General features: G+C 46.2%; 1 protein-coding gene across 1 annotated transcript in view; it reads left to right on the top strand.

Moving 5' to 3' along the window:
• The first annotated feature begins 1,272 nt into the window (after positions 1–1,272).
• SLCO3A1 (solute carrier organic anion transporter family member 3A1) overlaps positions 1,273–23,008 on the top strand; it is a 383,290-nt gene continuing 361,554 nt past the window's right edge. The window contains exon 1 of the mRNA XM_068275155.1: positions 1,273–1,670. Within this exon, the coding sequence (XP_068131256.1) occupies positions 1,500–1,670 (171 nt within the window). The 5' untranslated portion in view covers positions 1,273–1,499. The remainder of the gene's footprint in view (positions 1,671–23,008) is intronic.

The following is a 23,008-nucleotide window of genomic DNA, read 5'->3' as shown; positions in this document are numbered from 1 at the left end:
TGGAGACTGACATATCTATCTCTTTTTAAAGAGACACTGTAACATCAAAAAGTTCCCCTGGGGGATACTCACTTCGGGAGGGGGAAGCCTCAGGGTCCCAATGAGGCCTCCCACGCCGTCTCCGTCCCACGGGGGTCTTGCTGCCGCCATCCGAACAGCGGCTTGACAGATCTGACAACTTGTTCAATATTTACCTTTCCAGGCTCCAGCGGGGGCGCTGTTGCGGCTTTCGGCTCCGAAGTACACGGAAATACCCAATCTCAGTCGGGTCCGCTCTACGGGTCCGCAGTAGAGCAGACCCGACGGCGATCGGGTATTTCCGCCTATTTCGGAGCCAAGAGCCGCCACAGCGCCTGAGCAGGAGCCGGGAAGGTAAATATTTATATCACCGCTGTTAGGAGGGCTGCAGCGAGACCCCCGAGGGACGGAGGACAGCGTGGGAAGCCTCATTGGGACCCTGAGGCTTCCCCCTCCCGAGGTGAGTACCCCCAGGGGAACTTTTGATGTTACAGGTTTTTTTTTTAATTAAACCTAAAGCAATGGAAAAAAATCCAGTTTAATTTACCTGGGGCTTCTACCGGCCCCACTGTGCCCGCCCCATGACAAACCGATCCTCCAGTCCCCCACAGCGACTCACTTTTGTTTCCTATGACTCAGCGAGTCAATGGCCATTCCATCTGCCGCACATGTTCCCTATCATGCTCCCATTGCCGGGTAGCATCCTGCGCATGCACAGTGTGGGCAGCCTGGGCCTCTCAGGCGCAGTGGCCATCAACCCGCTGAGTCGTGGAAATGAAAGTGAGTCGCTGCATAGGACCGGAGGGTCAGTTGTCACAGCGCGGGCACAGGGCGGCTGCAGGGGGCCGGTAGACGCCCCAGGTAACTTAAACTGGATTTTTTTCAATTGCTTTAGGTACACTTTAAACAATGCAGCTTGCCTGGTCAACCTGCTGAGCCTTTGTCTGTGAGATAGAAACAGGATTTCTTGACAGAAGTGACAAAAAGGCTACAAAACGGCCCTGCTGGTCAGCTTTATAGATGGAATAATTCCAAGCCTGCAGCAGAGGGAAGCCACCTGTACCGCAACCTGTGACACCAGCAGACTGTGAAAGCATCACCTCCACTAGAGGTCAGATGTGAGAGCTATCAGTTAATAATAGGAGCAGGCAAGTGTGGCCTGCAGCCATTTGCCAAGCTATAGCGTGTGTAGGTTATGTGGAAGCCGGGGAACAGCTCGCCCCCTTCTCTGCCAGCCAGCTGCTGGCCCCTTCACTGGCTTCTCTGCTGCTTGTCAGGCAGAGGAAGCTGCGGAAGAAGCGGCCACTCGGGTTGGCTCTTTCTAAGCTCTTGTGATTGAGGCAGTGAGAGAGAGGGAGGAGTGTGGAGCAGCAGCAGTAGCAGCAGCCTCACACCATTTCCAGCAAGGAGACACTAGCAGAGCCTTATGCCAGGCTCGTTCTGAGACGTCCAGGGACGAGCTCATCCCACCAGCAAGAGACATGCAGGGGAAAAAGAACAGGACTTCCAGTGGAAGGAGCGCCGAGGCGCAGGGGGACGAGACTCAGAGGAAGAAGAAGAAAAAGAAGGTCTCCTGCTTTCTGAACATTAAGATCTTCCTGGTGTCGGAGTGTGCGCTGATGCTGGCGCAGGGCACTGTGGGCGCTTACCTGGTGAGTGCTGCATGCGGGGTCAGGGCAGTGCATGGGGCTGCCAGACTCTCCGTATACTTAATAGTGTGTGATCAGGTGTCTGAGCGGCGCACAGTGACACAGGCAGGGTGACTTTCCTCGGGGCAAGCGGCTTCCAGCTCCTCTGCTGCGCACATCTCTTGCCTGGCTCTGCTGCCAGCATCCACTGCAATAGGTGACAGGAGTTCCTGCCAAATTCTGCTCAACTCGCCGCACATTGCTATGCAGTGGAAAGGAAAGCTCAAGTCCAGTTCTAGCACTCATTAGCTGCTGGCAGAGGGGGCACATACTTTATTTTCTAAAGCATAATGCAGGTCTTTACATCTAGTTATGTGATGCTAGGATCTGGGTTACAGTATTCATCTAAATATTCATTTGGTGTGTATGTGCCTCCTAATGAAAGACAGTGGCTGCCAATATCCACAGTATGGATAAACCTACATCCAATTCCCCCATGACATTTATAGATGTATAAGTGGTACACTCTAATTCTGTATAAATGATTCCAAGCATCCTCTAATGCTGCCAGCTAACTGAAATGCCTATTCAGATGTATACAGGGTATATATACACTTAATGAGTTTGTAAAAGTCAGAAATGTGACATTAGCCAGATCATGCATCGTTATTCCTAGGACCCGTCAGACGTACCCCGAGATACATGTGCCACATGTTGGGTATCTAAGATAGAGATGGGCATATGCAGAAATGAGTCATTTTTGTTTTCTATAATTTATGATTTTGTATAAGTCAGAAGGTACTGCATCAAATCCAAGTACCATTTAGAATCATCAGGAGCAGGGCAGTTTCTAGCCTAGAACACTTTGCATATTACATAAACCATAAGCCATCAGAAAAGGATTATTATTTAGTATTTATATAGTGCCAACATCTTCCGCAGCACTGTTTGTAGTATATAGTCTTGTTACTTAACTGTCCCTCAGAGGGGCTCACAATCTAATTCCTACCATATGCATTGTGTAGTAGTGTATGGATTGTAATCTAAGTCAATTTAGGGGGGAAGCCAATATATGTATGTTTTTGGGTTATGGGAGGAAACCAGAGACACACAGACACAGGGAGAACATACAAACTCTGTGCTGATAGTGCCCTGGCTGGGATTCAAATCAGGGACCCAGTGCTGCAAGGCAAAAGCACTAACCACTACGCCTCCATGTTGCCCTAGGGGCCCTAGGAAAATAACACTTTCTCCTCCACTGATGGTCACCCGGCTTATTTGGTTAGATTTGGTGGGGGCTAGCATCCACTAGGCCTCTAGACTCTCTCCAGGCATCTCTATGCCATACAGCACATTCCACTATACACCTCAAATAAAAACAGCACCGATGCTACTAAGTCCCAAAATCATGTCCCCACAGGACAATTTAAGGTATTATGTCCTTCAGAATGCAGGATCAGATTATCAAGCAAGACTTCATTTCAGAATACTTTTTCACAAACATTATGGGATATGTAAATATAGGACTGTAGTGGGTATATCTTGAAGTGTTGACATAGTGAGATGGTACAATAGCAATTTAGGCATAGTGTATAGCATTATTGTATTATAATGCTGACTCCTAGGTTTGAACATTGGCCATGCATGGAGCTTCTATCTTCCCCTGGATTTCATTCAAACACTTCATAGTCTCCAAAAACACTAATAAGTCAAATGGTTTCCTCCAAAACAATCCTATAGTAAAAATATTAGACTAATAACTATGATAGGGATTCGATTGTGAGCTCCTCTGAGGACAGTCAGTGACATGACTATGTGATCTGTAAAGTGCTGCAGAAGATGTCAGAGCTATATAGTGTAAATACATAATAATAATAATAATAATATGGTAGGACATTAGACTATGACTATGGCAGGATTAGATTGTGAGCTACTTTGGGGACTGCCAGTGACATGACTATGTACTCTGTAAAGTGCTGCAGAAGATGTCGGTGCTATATAAATACATAATAATAATATGGTAGGGCATTAGACTATGACTTTGGTAGAGATTAGATTGTGAGCCCCTGAGCGGACAAGTGAGTGACATGACCATGTACTTTGTAAAGTGCTCTGGAAGGTGTCAGTGCTGTATAAATACATAATATTTTGGTAGGACATTAGACTACGACTATGCGAGCCCACAGAAGTCCTTATGTAAACTGCTGGGAGTACCATTATCTAATTTTAAAGTACATTTTCTAATTCAGGTTACATACGTGTAAGGAAGAGGTTGAGGTTAGGCCCTAGGCAAGGGTGATTAAAGTTTGGCTTCAGGAATAAATGAAGCCATTAGGAATGGTACAGGATGCAGTGTTTGGTTGCAGCTGAAGTACACATCTGTAAAACATAATTCATGAAACTGATGCTCAGGGGTCACCATATCTACAGGAAACCGTTATTTCAGGTGTGTATGCAGCTTTACAATAAACATGCATACACACTCTCTATTGGGGTTTCCAGTCAAGATGGAGCTTGATCCTGCAAGTTGCAACTGACTCCTCCAACAAACCCCTCCCCCCACCGTCACAGCACCATCAGGTTCCAGTATACATTGTCCACACAGAATACATGGCTCTGAGCGTACTAGTCTAGTCCACGTATGCCCGGAACTAGTCCGCGTATGCCCAATGCGGTCTCGGCAATGGTTGCTACACACAGCCATGCGGGAGTGTGCAGAAAGAGGGTGCTACAGTGGCAACAGGGCAGGAAGGCTAGAGACAAGAAGGGGCCTTAAAGTGAATGTTTACCGATTCTAAAAACAAAAAGTCGGATACTCCCCTAAGGAGAGGGAAGGCTCGGTCCTAATGAGCCTTCCCTCTCCTCTCCCGGTGCCCGGTCCCGTGCAGGATCCCCTATGGCAGTATTCGACCAGTTTGGTCAAATACTGCCACTTCCGCATGCATTCGGGAGCTTTCAGAAGCCTTCGGGAGCACTCGGGCTCCCGATGACGCGGCCGCTCCATACTACGCATGCGCGAGTGCCCTCTATGACGCGCTCGCGCGTACGTAGTATGGAGCGGCCCGTCTTCGGAAGCCCGAGTGCTCCCGAAGCCTTCCGAAGTCCCTGCGGCGGCGGACGCGAACAGGGGAGCCAGCGCAGCACCGAGGGCACCGGGAGAGGAGAGGGAAGGCTCATTAGGACCGAGCCTTCCCTCTCCTTAGGTGAGTATCCGACTTTTTGTTTTTAGAAACAGTACCCATTGGCTTTAAAGTATATCTGATGATATAAAGAATATGCTGAGCCCTCAGAAGAATACAGACCTGCAGCTACGCTCATAGCAAGTCACTCTGCAGACAACAGAGACTCACTGCTGGGGGCACATGTGCTGTCTGTGATTTCCCACCCTGTGCAGGTGAAAACTGACAGCAGTGAAGCACTGCACACATTTTATCTATCAATTACACTAGTTTCTGTAATAAAACCTGCATGTCTTCACACATACAGACACATGGTGTGCGGAAAAAGCATATAGAAAAACGCACACAGAAAAGTGACAAACGAGCATGCTCCTAGTCCCAGCTTCTTATGACACTTACTCTGACCTCCTCTGATAGAGCAGAGCTGGCTCTGCAGACTCCTCCAGCATCACCACAGTTCACAGCAATTGGGAAGAGGGGGGGGGGGGGGGGGGGCTGGGGGAAAGGGGGTTGTACACAAGACCCTGCTGCACATTGAATGGGGACTGTCTACAAATCTTTGTCTACAACATTTTGTATGGTTCTTTATCAGTGGCTGAGTAGATAGTCATTAGAACAATTGTACAGAGACCAGAAAGCTTTTCCTCTCTGTACTCTTGATTTGGTTATTCTCTCAGGACAGGGAAAATAAACTTTTTTTTTTCCTGTACATCTCTCCACTCTCTGCCTGTGGTTAGAAATGCATCTGATCAGGGAGTACCCCATCGGACTCATGTACCTCATGGTACGAGGATGAGCCGAGGATGTAGCGATAGACAGCCATATACATAAATCAGCCGGTCTCTCTACACACTGCAGTGATTAATAATATCTGGATTGTGATAAAGGCGTTCATGCAAGTTTAGCCACTCATCTAAACAGTACTTGTAAATGTTGCTTTGCGTCATTTTTCTGCTGTGCTCTGCATTGCCCTGCGCTATTCTCTTTGAGCTACAATCATCTTTCTACACTTCCTGACCCTGTACATAACTGGAAGATTTGCTGCAATGGGCAGGAACTATCAGCACTTAGCAGTAAAGTTACCTGGTGCAGCCTAGTGCTGTGTTCTAACTTTTTATGTGCAGATGACTTATAAGCTGCAGTAGCGGCCGCTATGCCTATTTGGAGGTGTAACGATTGTCAGTAGTCTGGTGACACACAGAGTCAGACATACTGTGAGGAGATATCGTCTGACTTTAATGCATTTGACATAAAAGGTGGTCGCCACTGGGCTGCAGTTTTACCCCTATAGGGAGGATTAGCGATCGCTCTGCAGTCGGAGGTGAAAGACACGGGAAGGGTATGTTAATTGCTAGCTGCAGACATATTTCAGGTTAGCTGCACCATGTGGGAGAAATGAGGATCTGCAACTGTTTGATCCTACTTTCCAGGCAAGCTGCAGATCTAAACCATTATTACGTCTGATACTATCACTTATCCAGTTAAAAGGACTCATTTAAATATTAATAGTTCCCCATGAAAGGGTACGCCCATCTTTCTGTGTTTAAATGTTATCTGGTATAGTGAATGGCCACAGAATGGTTTGATCAGCCTAGTCAATAAGCATTGTTCCAGTTATTGCTAACCTTCTACTCCTATCATGATGTGGGAATGCAGAGGAGTTGTAGCCCACAGGGTCAAGTTCAAAACAAGTACAAGTTTTCCAGGGAGCCTGTCAGAACTCAAATAGGAAAACCGATGATGAAAGCTGACATTTTGCCTTTGCAGGTAAAAAAAAAAAAAATAATAGCTGTAGAGCACAAGGTTTACTTGGAGTGATGCTAAATAGAGGCGCTCACTTCTGCATCTAGACCCATTGAGTTATACTCCTGTTTGCCTGATGAAGCAGGACCACACCTGCGAACCGCGTTGCACTAAGTGGAGTTCAATAAACATTTTTGTATTGATATATTGTGACTCAATTGAGTTTTATATTTTTGAGGGAGGTAAGTCCACCTGAACATCCCCCTCTTTTAGACGGTTTTTAAACGTTTTTATTCTACTCTGGCGCCTCTGTACACCAAGCCTTGCTGAAATCTTGAGTCCACCCTCGGTGGAGGGGTGCTACCCCATTTCCTATCTACAGAGAGCGGCATCTTAAAAACCTGAGTGGGGTCAGGTTCTAATACTCCCCACCTGCACTTGAAGTGGTTGCCTATGGGTAACCCATGTTTGTGAGTATATCTAAAATATTTTCCTTTTAACCACAACCAACTTAACAATACTACACCATATCGGGCCCTCAATTTCTCTTTGTTTTTCCTAGCATGATGCTCAATAGGTTCATCTTCAATCCCTTGAAAATAGTACATGGCCCAAAAGTGACAGCTTTGATGATATTTTTTCTTTCACAAGTCGTTTGCTCAGTGACAGATACCTTTTAACCCGCCCCCATTCCCTAGATTACTACAATGTAAGGTAATACTTACAATTCTGCAGTGGCGTAGCTAAGGAGCTGTGGGCCCCAGTGGAAGTTTTATATTGGGCCCCCCAAGTACTCTATACATAACAATTGATACGGCGCATCAAAACCTGCCAAGGACATCCACAGAGTCAGAGCTGCAAGAAGGGGATGGGGAACAGTTTGTTATTGATTACTGCTATTCAAAGCATCTAGAGAAGTGATTATTACTAGCATACGACCAATAGAGAGCTAATACTGTGGGTGAGGGAGTGCTTTTTGGGGCCTCTCTGGCTCATGGGCCCCAAGGCAGTCACAATCTCTGCATCCCCTATTGTTACGCCAATGCAATTTTGTCTTTCTAGCACATTTGAGCATAATGCAGGGCCTTTTGAGTAATATTCATGAATTATATTATCTTACTGTACAGTCTTTTGAACCATTTAAAGAGAACCTGAGGTGTGTTTAAAGAATGGTATCTGCATACAGTGGCTGGATCTGCCTATACAGCCCAGCCTCTGTTGCTATCCCAAACCCCCCTAAGGTCCCCCTGCACTCTGCAATCCCTCATAAATCCCAGCCATGCTGTGAGGCTGTGTTTACATCTGTAGTGTCAGTCTCAGCTGCTCCCCCGCCTCCTGCATAGCTCCGGTCCCTGTCCCCGTCCCTTGTCTCCAATCAGCAGGGAGGGAAGGGATGCAGGCGGGGACTGGAGTTCTGCAGGAGGCGGGGAGAGCAGCAGACTGACACTATAGAGATAAACACAGCCAGCTCTGACAAGCTGTTTGTCAGCAGCGTGGCTGTGATTTATGAGGGATTGCAGAGTGCAGGGGGACATTAGGGGGGTTTGGGATAGCAACAGAGTCTAGGCTGTATTGGCAGATCCAGCCTCTGTATGCAGATAATATTCTTCAAACCCACCTCGGGTTCTCTTTAAGTTAGGTGCCCATAAACTCATAGATTTTCCCCATCAATTCCCTGCAGATTTTGACAGAAATCTATGCCCTACCATGTCAAATCGATTGTAATTTCAATAGGATTTCATCAAAAATCGATTGATTTGATCGACAAGATAGAGATCTAAATGGAACGGGGGTGAGGCAGGAGCAGATCGAAGGACCATAGCACAGCGTTGCACTGCAGTTCAATAGATATTCAATAGATTTCTATCTATAGGCAGTGTGTGGAAGCAATAGATCCCCCTCAGATCAGATCCGATCCAGTTTAGAGAGATCTATCTTTTTGCCTCATTGGGTGTAAGTCTATAAACCTATGGGTACCCTTAGGCCTCGTTCACATCTACTCAGCGCAGATGACAGTGCGATCAGAACGCAACGCGTACGATCGCATGCCATCTGTGCTGCTACCCGCTGCGCTGCTGATCCCATCCATTGACAGTGATGGAATCAGCTCTGCGCCTGCGGGCAAAATGCAGGCAGCAGTATGCAAGTGCATCATAGCGCATCGTACTGCTGCGCAGCGCATTCGATGTGAACGGCAGAAGGGCTGTCTATTTTCAGTATTCTCAATCATCCTCTTTGGGCTTGTGCACACCGAGCGGGTTTCTTGGCGTTTTTGCAGCCGCTTGCGGCTGCAGATACGCTTGGTCAATGTATCTCAATGGGGTGGTTCACACCAGAGTGGGAGGCGGTTTGCAGAAACGCATACTCCCGGGTGAGGAATTTTTTGGATTGCGGAGGCGTTTCTGCCTCCAATGTAAAGTATAGGAAAAACGCAAACCGCTCTGAAAAACGGCAGTTCAGAGCGGTTTTGCAGGCGTTTTTGTTACAGAAGCTGTTCAGTAACAGCTTTACTGTAACAATATATGAAATCTACTACACCAAAAACGCTTCACAAAAACGCAAAATACTAGGTGAAACGCTACAGAAAAATAAAAAAAAACATTTCAAAATCTGCTTACATTTTGCGGATCGGCTAGTGGGTTTTGGTGTGCACCAGGCCTCTTTATCAGTAATCTGTACTAAATCAATGTAAGGCCTGGAACCCACTAGCAGCGATTTTCTAAGTGCTTGTGATTTGAAAAAATCTTGCAAATGTAATGCTATGGGCTGGTGTACACCTAAAAGTGCTAGCAGAATTGCAAACGTTCAGAGTTTTTAGAAGTGACTTTCTTAAGAGATTCTAGGCATGTGCATAGCGATTTTCTAGTTATGCCTAGTGATTTTGGGAGCGTTTTGGTGTAGCATTTTTTTCTTTTTTGCTGCAGTAGAGCTGCAAGTGTACAGCTTTTGGATAAAAAACGCTTGGAAAATCGCTCTGTTCTAGCGCTTTTTAGAGGGATTTTCCACTTTCCTATACTTAACATTGTGGCTGAATTACTTCAGATATGCTGCAGGACCCACGTTGAAAAAAATCACATTGCTCTGGTCCATCCCATTCAAATACATTAGCCAAGCGCTTTTCGCAGTGCTAGCGTTTTGAAAAGTGCTCAGAAGGGCTCTAGGTGTGCTCAGAAGGGCTCTATGGAGGTGATCCTACTTGAGTGATTTTGTAAAAAATCACCCATTGCAATACGTTAGCAAGAGCTTTTCAAATCACTAGCGCTTAGAAAAGGCTGCTAGTGGGTCCAAGGCCTAAGCTTGAGAGTGCAGGCACAGATGCCGGTTAGGCATGTTTTCCGAGAAGAAGAAAAAAAAAAGGGATTTTTGCATCATGCAAAAGTGGTTGAAATTTGGGCGCCATAAAAATGTGCTAGTAGAATATCAGTGAAATGATTGATACTCTACTATTGGGCGCGTACAGGAGGAATCGCAGCCCGGAGATTGGGGAGCAGGATACAGCCGGTATGGCTGATCCTGCTCCTGCACAAGCTCCCGGCGACGTTAAATACTATTCCCCCTCCAGGCCGCCAAGGATGGTGGGGAATGATATAATTTGGCTTCCAGCAATTGCTGGAGGCCGAATTATAGTGTTTTACAAGTAAATTTAGCTCTGTCTTCTGACGGCGCTGAAGTTACTCACTGTGCGCCGCTATAGACGTAATTCCTATTACGGCCTATGGTGGCGCCGGCTGCGCCCAAATCTCCTGCGCTGGAATGAAAGTGTTCGCTATTGGGCAGTAGTAATTCCGATAGTAAAATATCAATAAATTGTACAGATAATGTACTATCACTAAAGCTAACCCTATTCTCACTTGAGCCCTTCCTCTATCAATCCCTAAGCAACTCCTCCCCCCCCCATGCCTAATCCAAGCCGCCCCCCCACCAACGATGTGCTTAATCTTAATCAACCCCCTTCACCGATCCCTAACTAAACCCTCCACTGAAGCCTAACCCTAACCTCCCCCACCCCTCCCCCACGGATGCGTAACCCTAACCAACCCCCCACCCATGCCCGAAACTGTCCTAATGCCGCAACTAACTGTAGCGTTTTTTAAAGAGACTCTGTAACAAATTGTTGAGCCTTATTTCTTCTAGCCTATAAGTTCCTATTACTGTTCTAATGTCGTCTGCCTTACTGCAGCCTTTCCTAGTTGCACTGTCTCTGTAATAAATCTTATCTCCTTTCCTCTGTTGGCTCTGTCGGGCTGAGGCTGGAATGTGTGGAATGTGCAGAACTGCTTGTCATTGGCAGAAGCTATACACACCCTCTCCAAGCTCTGCATAAGTCACACAGTAAGCTGTTTTCAGGGTGGTTAGAAGCCATGTTTTTTGTTTGTAAACACTGCATAAAAAATGGCAATTACAAGCCAGGATTGCAGCAGGGAGTGGCAGAAACAGCACAGAGGGGCCCAGGAGAACATAAGGAATAGAATGGTATGCTTTTTATTGAAAGAATTTTTAGAGTACAGATTCTCTTTAAAAAGATAAAGGTGCCCATAGCTCCCAACTGTCCCATTTTCAGAGGGACAGTCCCTATTTGGGAGTGTGAATCCCGCTGTCCCTCTTTCAGGACTGATGTGCAAATCTGTGTAAATGTATGTATTTTTGGACTGAAAAAAGTGTTTTATTGACTATAAATTTAATTCCCATCATTCAAGTTGATCTATTTCTTATTTTTTAATTGGAAAATGAAGAAAAACTAATGATGATAGAAGAAATTAGTGGGGTTTGAACAATAAAACTACAGTACAGTTTTGGCTTCTAAATTCTTTGTGGTATCCATGGCGAGGGGTGTGGTGGGGGCGTGGTTAGAGGTGTGGCAGGGGAGTATCTCAAAGTGTCCCTCTTTTTTATCTCAAAAAGTTGGGAGTTATGGAGGTGCCTTATGCATTTTAACCTCCTGAGCGTTCTGGACGAGCTGAGCTCGTCCAGAGACGCCGGAGGGTGTCGCTCAGGCCCTGCTGCCCTGCTGGGCCGATTTATTCCAAATAAAAAGGAGCACACGCAGCCGGCACTTTACCAGCCGCGTGTGCTACCTGATCGCCGCCGCAGCGCGGCGATGCGCCGCGTTCAGCGGTGAAAGAGGGTCCCCCCAGCCGCCCGAGCCCAGCGCAGCCGGACCAAACAGTTCCGGCCAGCGGTAAGGGCTGGATCGGAGGCGGCTGACATCAGGATGTCGGCTGACGTCCATGACGTCACTCCGCTCGTCGCCATGGTGACGTGGAAAGCAAAACAAGAAGGGCCGCTCATCGCGGCCCTTCTTGTTACTTCTGATCGCCGGAGGCGATCGGAAATACAGATTAGGAGCGCCCTCTAGTGGGCTTTCATGCAGCCAACTTTCAGTTGGCTGCATGAAATAGTTTTTTTTTTATAAAAAAAAAAAAAAAGTCCGGTCGCCAGCCTGGCGATCTTAATAGAACGCCAGGCAGGTTAAAGTAACCTCTTTGCTCACACTCTCTCTTCAAGGAATATTACAGTTTTGGGAGAATATGCCAGTCTTTCCCCATCTTCTGTAATGCAGAAACAGCAGTGCCTGGGAATAAGGTTATGTGTGTAACATGATCTGCCATTTCACTCACACACATGGCAGCATTATATAAAATGCAAGGAATATGAAAGACCTAAGCAACAGCATAATAACCTTTAAAGAAAAACATTTTTTTTGTTACAGCTGATACAAATCCTGCAATAAATCTGCAGTGTGTCTACCTCCTGCTTTCATGGAAGAAGACATAAGGCTAACATCCTGTGTTTACAAATTAGCTGCTCTGCGGAGGCTTCCAGCAGACACAACTGAGAGATCAAATTACAGTGGTGATTAGTCACAGATGAGGGGGGATTAGACAGGCTAAACTCTCTAAATGCATACAGGGTGCATTTCTCGATGTTTTACTGCTGTGCTGTGTCCACTTTAAACAAAGTCTATAAAGAAATTAGTCTCAGTTCTCAGTTTCTGAAGTTGCAGTGACAGCTAATGTACAAATTAGCTGATGTACTGAAACAGACAATGATAATAATGTAATGTATTATCTGAGGCCGCTCACTGGGAGTCGGAGGAAGTCGTGCTGTGCCTGTGCCACCGCTGGCAGCCCATGAGGAGGGTGGCATTCAGACTTGTACCCATCTTTACTATGCCGTTTTAAACAAATCATTTCCCAGACTGAGCTTAAGGCAAGAGACGTCTGAAGTATTCTCAGGCCTCTTGGAATCATTGGGACTCCAGAACTGGGTGTATAGCTCTAGCCTAGAATGGAGAGGAGGCGGGGGCTATGTGTGACACAATAATAAAACACTTTTATCATCAGAGCTGTGGGGTCAGTACAAAAATCATCCGATTCCTCAATTTATGAAACCTCCGACTCCAGGTACCCAAAAATCGTTCAGGCTCTGACTCCTCGGCTCTGACTCCTCAGCCCGTTTTAATTATTGCAGGGTGTGTGATGGGATGCAATGTCAGTTCAGTATGTGTAATGGGGTGCCGTGTCAGTGCAGGGTGTGTGTCTCCAATGTCAAGTTAGGTTCACAGTGGTCAGTTTCTTAACACATGCGTTATATAAAATGTGTGTGACCTGCAATAGAGACAGGCCATAGACTTTAATACAAAGCCTGCATGCAGCAAGAATAACGCGATCAGTTATAATGCAGCACTGTGACCAGGCCCATAGAACTGTATTGGCAGTGAGTTGACATGCAGAATTATTCTGCAATGCAACTGAGCACTGTGAACCTAGCCTTAGTGCAAGGTATGTCTGATGTGGTACATTTTCAGTACAGGGTGTGTGTGACAGAGTACATTTTCAGTAAAGGGTGTGTGTTGTGTGCAGTGTCAGTGCAGGGTGCCTGTGATGGAGTGCAGTGTCAGTGCAGGCTGTATGTTGATGTGCAATGGTGTACAGTGCCAGTGCAGGCTATGGGCCTGATTCACAAAGCGGTGCTAACAGTTAGCACGCTAGTGAAAAGCCCTTTATCACGCCTAAACTCTGTTTAGGCATGATAAGTTTAGGTGTGATAAGTTTAGGTGTGATAAGTTTAGGCATGATAAGTTTAGGTGTGATAAGTTTTTAGGCGTGATAAGTTTAAGCACCAACTGGGTTAGCACCGCAGTGCACAGCTGATCAAAAGTTTTGCGCTAGCAAAGTCTCGTGCACTTTGCATAGAGTTTAATGGCGCTGCTTTGCGTGCGGGGCTTTGCGCGCAATCTAAACTTATCTAAACTTATCATGCCTAAACTTATCATGCCTAAACTTATCATGCCTAAACTTATCATGCCTAAACTGAGTTTAGGCATGATAAAAATGGTTATCACGCCTAAAGTCTTTAACTGGGTTATCACCGCTTTGTGAATCGAGCCCTATGAGTGCTGTTGTGCCGGGTGTGTGTGCTGGGATGCATTGTGATGCTCGGTGTGCAGGAGGGCTGGTGCACACCAGAGCGGTTCTGGAGCCTTTTTAAAAACGCTTGCAGGGGCAAAACAACTTGGCTAATGAAAGGAAATGGGATGGTGCACACCAGAGCAGTTCTGGAGCATTTTATTAAACCGCTTGCAGGGGGAAAAACGCTTGGCTAATGAAAGTGAATGGGACGGTGCACACCAGAGCGGGTCGTTTTTCTTCCCAGCGCAAACTCCTGTCCTGCAGCATTTTTTAAATTTCTGAGGCTTTTCTGCCTCAATGTTAAAGTATAGAAAAGTGGAAAACTGCTCTGAAAAACGCTAGATCAGAGCAGTTTTCCAGGCGTTTTTGTTACAGTAGCTGTTCAGTAACAGCTTTACTTTAACAATATATGAAATCTGCTACACAAAAACGCTCCAAGAAACACTAGACATATTTAGAAAATCTCTCTAAACATGCCTAGAATCACTCTGAAATCTGCTTCAAAAACCTCTAGCGTTTTGCAGATCTGCTAGAGGTTCATGGTGTGCACTGGCCCGTAGTGTGCAGCATTAGTGCAGGGTGTGATGGTGTGCAGTGTCAGTTCAGAGTATATGTGCTGATCTGCAGTGGTATGTGTGATGGAGTGCAGTACCCATGTGGGGTGGGTTCTCTTGGGTGCAGTGTCATGCTGGGTGTGTGATGGAGTGCAGTACCCATGCGGAGTGGGTTCTCTTGGGTGCAGTGTCATGCTGGGTGTGTGATGGAGTGCAGTACCCATGCGGGGTGTGTTCTCTTGGGTGCAGTGTCATGCTGGGTGTGTGATGGTGTGCAGTGTCAAGTTGAAATGGGGTATGGGCAGTAGTAAAAATTATTATTATGAACTTATACAGCACTGCCACTTTACGCACATTTTAAATAATTGAATGTAATAATTTATGTCACTAGCTGCTTTCCAGGGAAGTTTACAAACTAACTAATCCCTACCACACTCAGAGTCTAAGGGCTTGTTCACACGTTTGCTGATTTTTTTTAAGCGCTGAAAGCGCTTGAGTAATGATTTACTATGACAGCATTCACATGTAAGCATTTTGATTGTATTGAAATCGCAAACACGCTGCATGTAGCATTTTCTGAGCACTTTGGCTCCTGAGCAGGGGGAGGCGCTATGCACATGACCCTGACGGTGCACTCTGCCGCAGGATTATATGTCATTTTTCATGTTGCTATTTGATGCGGCAGAAGCAACGCGTACAAATTAATTCCTATGTTTTAATCCTATACATGACGGGAGCATTCACCACCTGTCAACTGCTCCCATAGATTTTGCAGGCAGGTAGCAACAGGAGAAAAGCATAGTTCAGTGTTTCTAAACCTGTCCTCGTGATTTCCCAACGGTGCATGTTTTGCAGTCAACTTCACCTATGCACAGGTGTGGTAAATTGTGTCTCAGCTAGGTGGCTGAGACACCCCAGCTGTGCATATGTGAGGTCGCCTGCAAAACATGCACTGTTGGGGAGTCACGAGGACAGGTTTGAGAAACTCTGGCATAGTTGGTGGGACCTGACTCATGCTATTGAATTTTGACCTCACTAGACCTTATATGTGGTGACTTACTGACTTCCTCCTGAGTAATAACTACACCGTGTATCCATCGCTAACACTATGTGCTTACTAATGTTGAGTTTCACTTTCATTGCACAACAAATGGATGGTGCTAGATTCTCAGCAGATTAATGGGAAAGGAGTGTATGCGTGAATTGCCTCCTATGCATCTAGGAGCTCTGGAAGCTCAGAAATGCTGTGCTGAGCCGATAGAGAACACACTCTTCCTATATGCTGAATCCTGAAAATGTCAATATAACTGCTCTGAAAAGAAAGACACACCCACAGCAACATCTGAACCAGGGCTGCTTAAATCCGATCTGGGAGACATCCGGATAGTTCTATCCGGATATCACCTAGTAAACCTGTGCAGGGTTCAATCTTACCTGTCTGACGTCTTCTTCGGTCCGTCCCTCGGCGCCTCCCACGATGCAGTCCAAGCGGCGGTCACGTGATTACAAACACTTCCTCCTTCCGGATTGAAGGAGGAAGTGTATGTAATCACGTAACGCGTGTGGAGCACATTGTGGGAGGCGCCGAGGGGCGGACGAAGAAGATGTCAGACAGGTAAGATTGACCCGCCCCGCCCACCCCACACAGGTTTACTGGGAGATATCCGGATAGCAACTATCCGGGTATCTCCTGGTTCCGGTTTTGAGCAGCCCTAATTCTGAACAACCTCTGTTGTGGAAGTAGGCTTCTGATAATCCGATAATCAAATTGCATTTTATTGGGAGCTTTTCTACTTTAGGGGACCCAGCAGGAAACCAGAACTGAGGAGTCGGAGTTGGGAGTCTGAGTTGAGGAGTCGGAGCAATTTTGGGTACCTGGAGTCGGAGTCAGTGGTTTCATAAACTGAGGAGTCGGAGTCTGATGATTTTTGTACCAAATCCATAGCCCTGGTAAGTATTAGACTAAGGAGTCGGAGTTGAGGAGTCGGAGTCGGAGCCATTTTTGATAGCTGGAGTCGGAGCAGGAAATCTCATATGGAAATTCTGCTAATTTGATTGGGTGGATGGCACCTTCTCAAACTGCTAAGGTTTCAGATAGGTTGTAGTAAACTACGCCCACTTTCTTTCAGCCAATCACAACGCTTCTTGCTGTAGAAGGTGCTGCGATTGGAGAACTGTGCCCTCTAAGATTTCCTGCTGGGTCCCCTAAAGTAGACTAGTGCATTTTGTTTCTTCAAGATGAAAATACACTCGTAGATTGACCACAAGGTACTGTATGTCGTTAGAAAAATCAATATAAACAATCAGTTTCATTTGCAACTGTTTAAAGGGATACTGTAGGGGGGTTGGGGGAAAATGAGCTGAACTTACCTGGGGCTTCTAATGGTCCCCTGCAGACGTCCTGTGCCCGCGCAGCCACTCACCGATGCTCAGGCCCCGCCTTCGGTTCACTTCTGGAATTTCTGACTTTAAAGTCAGAAAACCACTGCGCATGCGTTGCCGTTTCCTCGATCCCGCTGATGTCATCAAGAGCGCACAGCGCAGGCCCAGTATGGTCTGTGTCTGCGCAGTACACTCCTGGTGACATCAGCGGGAGCGAGGACACGGCAACGCAGGCGCAGTGGTTTTCTGACTTTAAAGTCAGAAATTCCAGAAGTGAACTGGAGGCGGGGCCGGAGCATCGGTGACTGGCTGCGTGGGCACAGGATGTCTGCGGGGGACCATTAGAAGCCCCGGGTAAGTTCAGCTCATTTCCCCCCGACCCCCCTACAGTATCCCTTTAAAAATCAGTCATTTGCAAGGTAAAGCGTTTGGCTTGATGCTGCTTTCAGAATTTCAAATATGATGGCTCTTTAAAATAATCCATTTCACTGAGAAATCAAAGGTTTGTTTACAGCAATGGAAAGAGAATACCGGTGCCTTTCCCGCTAAGAGAATCAATTTAGATCAGATATGTGATCATTTATCCCACCATGTCATGCGGTGTGTGGCCACCATTAGGGGACCTCAATGGCTGATATCAGTCCTGATGCCTTCATCTGTAATGTTTTGCACTACACCATAAATAAGGAGAATGATGGACATGGACATTTTTAAAACGCACATACTCACATTCATGCGGCTCTGGGTATAAGGAAGATGTGCCTGAAGAGTATGAGGGTTGTTTAGTCTCACTGATGATAGGTACCGTATGTGTAGTGCAGCAATCTGACAGCATATTACAAAACATTTTCACAATGTGTGTTCTGTATAGAGTTAACTGTGCAATGTACATTTCTACATATATAAATCTTTCATGCATACATTTAAATATTTAATGTACAGGCCTTTTTTTACTTGCATATGTACCTGTAGGGTATTGAGTTTCAGGAAGTGTGACATACAGTTCTCATATGTGATCATGAGGCCCGTGTGCTAAACATTGACATGGCACTTTAAAGGGAACCTGAAGTGAGAGGGAAATTGAGAATGACATATTTATTTTCTTTTAAGCATTACCAATTGCCTGGCGCACATGATGCAACTTCCTGTCAGATTACCCATCAATCCAATGGGAAATTGCATTGGAATTGCAAATGTTTGTGATGCTGAAACCAGGATATTTAATAGAAAAGTAAGTATCCTGAATAATTTACTGCATTCTACAATAAGGCCACATTCACAGTGATCTTGGATCTGCACGATACCCGCACATTGCGTCACATACAGTGAAGCATACAGTCAATGAAAAGTAAGCTTCACTGTAACCGTTACCACACAGACTTTGTGGCAATGCATTGCATGCAGTTCACTACCATGCTGCATTTTGTCGTACTGCAGCATTGCCGTATTACAGAGCAGTCGTTATGCCGTAACGCACCACTGTGAATATGCCGCAACGCACCACTGTGAATATGGCCTTAGGGCTGAACATGCGAAATTGCTTTCCATACAGTCAGTCTACTATTAGGGCCCGTTTCCACTGGCCACCACGCACAGCTGCAAGACGCGCGGTGGCACTGAATCCCAGAAGCCGTGCCATGCACGGCTATGGGATTCGAAGCCTCCCGCACGGAAACTGACGGCAATGTCGGCAGATTCGCTAAGGTAAGCGGTTTCCGCAGTAATGGAAACGGGCCCTTAGGGTATATAGTAAAGAAACACAAAGACACTAATTCTGTGTTGTGGAAGAAAACCAGGAATTTTGGCTTTACATCCTCAGGAGCTTATAGGAAGGCAGTGTTCTCCCTAGAAATTTTTTCCAGCTGGGTGGCATGGAAAAGTAGCCGTCTGGGGCGTGGCGGGGGAGAATGCAGAGTCGCCGCAACTCTGCTTAAAGCATAGGAAGAGGATAAAGAGGCAAGCTGTATGCGGCTAGAGGGAGCTGGCTGCAAGCACCGGCACTTGGGGGAAGTTTGAAGTTGCTTCTTCAAACTTCCCCCACGTGGAAATGACGTCATCGTGACGGGATCGGCCCGTTCGTATCGGCGGGTCATTTGTAAGTCAGGTGTTCGTAACCTTAGGACTACCTGTATTCTATATGCAGCAAACCCTCTTCCACGTCAAGCCGTCCCTTGGTCAGCTACCGCCAAAGGCCCAGGCATTTGTGGCCTTTCCAGAAATCTGGTCCTGTCTGTAGACCAAAAGCAGAACACAGCAGAGCATGACATCACACGGCAGGAGGAGCATAAACCATCAAACAATTTTTATTTTAGGTGGGCCTATTATAACTAGAGATGATCAATCCAGGCAAATTGTATGCAACCTGGAATTGGACCACTCAAAATCGACAGGATTGCATTTGAATGGACCAGTTCCAAGCTGCATACAATTTGAATTAAATTTCCACGCAAGCCAGAATAATTAGCATCTGTTTGACCATCTCTAGTATCAACGTAAAACAAGAAAAGAAAAGGAGCGCTCTCTGGTGCATTAACCTTTTTAATCTTTCTCTCTTTCGCAAGATAAAAAATAAAACGTACACAATTTTAGATGTCATAAAACATGTCACACTCAAGGTGTATATCACCCTGTCCTGGAGATGGCGTCGCCTGCTTGTTTGCCTCCACTCTATGGCGGATCTGACGAAGGCGTAGAGCGCCGAAATGCGTCATGACGTACTAGGCGCAGGGCAGCTGCCGACATCTCCCGTGTTCCTGGCCCCGCTGGCGCTACCGGACTTCCGGATCCCCGCTGCTACTGGCCATAGAGCGGAGGCGAACAAGCAGGCGACGCCATCTCCAGGACAGGGTGATATACACCTTGAGTGTGACATGTTTTATGACATCTAAAATTGTGTACGTTTTATTTTTTATCTTGCGAAAGAGAGAAAGATTAACAAGGTTAATGCACCAGAGAGCGCTCCTTTTCTTTTCTTGTTTTATGTTTCACCAGCACAATACTTTGGTCCCAGAGTATATTGGAGCAGCTTCTAGTGGACAACCTTACGCATCATTGTGGTTGGATCACGTTTGAGCGCAGTGGAATAACGTTTCTAGTATTAACGTTCCTGCAAAATATGCTTCTCTTTATCTGTTCAGCTGTTTGTGTTAAAACTTTAGTTAGACTTTGATTAAACTTTGTGTAGGAGGTGTAATCGCCTTTCATAAATTCATTCTGGTTATTGAAAGAGCAGCAGTGTTTTCATAGAAGCTGAATTTCCTGTGTGGGAACCCCGTGCTGGAGGGAATGAGCTCTGTTCAGTATAAAGCTTGGTCTGATAATGGGCCTTTTCACATGAGCGATTGTGGGAAGTTTACCTCCGGCCGCGGCATGAGTTGTTAGAGTGCCGTCCATTCAAGTCCATTCCATTCATATTGAATGGGCAACACTTGTACCACCGTTTACCATCGTTTGTGGGAATGCCGTAGGCCTGAACGATACATTGTTTTTTTAATCGAAATCGCAATCACTGAAATGACGATTCCGTGATCGCCATAGCCACGATTTTTACCCCCCTCTGCAAGCCAGTTCAGCAGTCCGCTCTGCCGCTCTGTGCAGCGGCAGTTTGCAGTGGCTTAGCGCCATTACGAACACTTGTTCTCTGGGTTGGAGCTGGCTCACTCTCTCCCACAACTTCCTCCTACTGTGCAGCCAATCAGCAGAGCAGGCGGCAGACTCCGCCCATTCCCCGCCCGCTCTCACATTCGTGCGGCATACTCCTCCTCCCAACATCTTTTAACTTTAGCTGGGCGGGCGGCAGACTCCGCCCGCACGGCTGTAAATCACGGAGTGTTGCGAATGGCAGGCTCCGCCCACCCCGCAGGCTCTCACACTCGTGAGGCATACTCCTCCTCCCAACATCTTTTAACTTTAGCTGGGCGGGCGGCAGACTCCGCCCGCACGGCTGTCAATCACGGAGTTAGGAATAGCAGACTCTGCCCACCTCGCAGGCTCCGCACTCTGTCCCGGCGGCTCAATATTCCCAGCACCTTCACATCATAAGCCGGGCAAGTGGCAGGCTGGCTTGATTTGAAGAAAATCGTGAATCAAATTGAAATCGCAATTTCTGACTGAAATCGTGCGATTCAATCTTTTTCTAAAATCGTTCAGTATTGGAATGCCGCATTCTTATCCCAATTTTTCCCATCGTTTTAGTCGACCATGAAAGCAAACATGCTGCTTCCAGGATCGCTTACTGCTGTGCCTTGGTGTCCCCCTGCGGGGGTGAAAAACACCAGAAGCTGTCCAATGTTTTTCTGCAGGCTTGCAAAAAAAGCATCTGACCGGCACACCGACCAGATGCTAGAGTGAAATGGTCCCAAGAATCATTTGAACCTCTGACTGCGCTAGTGTGGTACCACTGGAGTACCAATGCAGTATAAAGCTCCTCTACCTGACTGATCAAGAAAAATGTACTGCTGCACCCCATCGCAAATGGTAACCTGTCTTAAACCGTTTGAAAGTTTATCAGCTGGCTATATTAGTGTCAGTAGATCACTGGCAGTTTTAGTAAAAAGTTTCTAAAGCTGCCAGATATACGTACCCGTGTATGGGAACATTGGGGTATGACAAAACTGCCCCAGTGTCCCTATTTTAATCAGAAAAGCTGGACAAGATAATTTTTGGGGTACTTACGTATAAGGCTGTCAACCAGCGGCTGCTCTGTAGTTCCCTCATCTAAACAGCCTAGACTGTGACATAAGTGGAAGGACAGGGCTAGCTACCAATATACAGCAATATATAGAAAGTGTTTTTGATGCTGAAACCAGGTTACTTAATAGAGAAGTGGGTGTTACTGCATAATTTACTGCATTCTACAATATGTCACTATGGAGGCCACGTTCACAGTGACTGTTGCATTCCCTGTGACAGCAGGAACGCAATGGATCAGAAAAGCGGCTCTGCACACTACCCGCACATTGCGTTGCATATAGTGAAGCCTACAGTCAATGAAAATGTATGCTTCAGTGTATGCATTAATATGTGGATTATATGGTGACACGCTGCATGCAGTGCACTAACACACCGTACTTCGTTTTACCACCATTATGCTCTGTAACGCAAAAAAGGTCTTGTTCAGAAATGCTGCATACAATACTTTTTTGGGTATTTGTGTATTAGGCTGTCAACCAGTGGCTGCTCTGTAGTTCCCCTGGAGTCTAGTGTTAGGTAGGATATCGGCTGATTCATCACAAAATGAACACTAATTCACTCACTGATTCATTCCACTGACGGCAGCGCAGAGTGGCCTAAGGGTGCGGAAACCCAGCAGGAAAACCTCACCCATGCTGCCAGCTGAATAGGTTTAGTAAAGTTGCGCGAGTGGAGGCAGTAGCTGAAGCGTGTACCATGCCTGAAGCCTGGCGACCCAGGGTCCAGGTGTGCAATTTTAGAGTTTATTTAGAGCTACTGCCCCCTCAGGCAGCACTGAGCTGCTTTTCCTTGCGCAGAGTAGATACTGTGTGTAGTTCGATTTTTATAGAGTTATAGACTTGTTTAAAAGTTAATGGATTTATGTTGTTGAGAGGAGTTTTGTCATGTATAAATGGGTGTATGTCACAGCATTCACTAACAAGTTTTTGAACAGGGCTGTGAAGTCAAAGTTGAGGAGTTGGAGCAATTTGTGAGAGCCTGGAGTCGGAGTCATACAAAAATGCACCGACTCCTACACCTATTAAATTAAACTTTAATTAAAAGAAAAAAACAATTATAAAATACTATATTTCTCAGATAACAGACATTATAAATAACTTGTATGCAGGGCTGTGGAGTCGGTACAAAAATCATCCGACTTTGAGGGCCGGTGCACACCAAGCGTTTTTGGTAGCGTTTTCAAAACCGCTGCTGCCTGTGAAAACGCTTGGCTAATGCATCTCTATGGGCTGGTGCACACCAGCGGTTTAAGGTTTTTAGCAAAATCCTGCAGCATTTTTGCGGTTTGCAGATGCATTTCTGCCTCAATGTAAAGTATAGGAAAAGCTCAAACCGCTCTGAAAAACGCTAGATCAGAGCGGTTTTCCAGGCATTTTTGTTACAGTAGCTGTTCAGTAACA

This window comes from Hyperolius riggenbachi, chromosome 3 (assembly GCF_040937935.1).
Source record: "Hyperolius riggenbachi isolate aHypRig1 chromosome 3, aHypRig1.pri, whole genome shotgun sequence".
Taxonomy (NCBI): domain Eukaryota; kingdom Metazoa; phylum Chordata; class Amphibia; order Anura; family Hyperoliidae; genus Hyperolius; species Hyperolius riggenbachi.
Note: the sequence above shows the minus strand (reverse complement) of the source record. Positions and strands in the feature narration are given on the sequence as shown.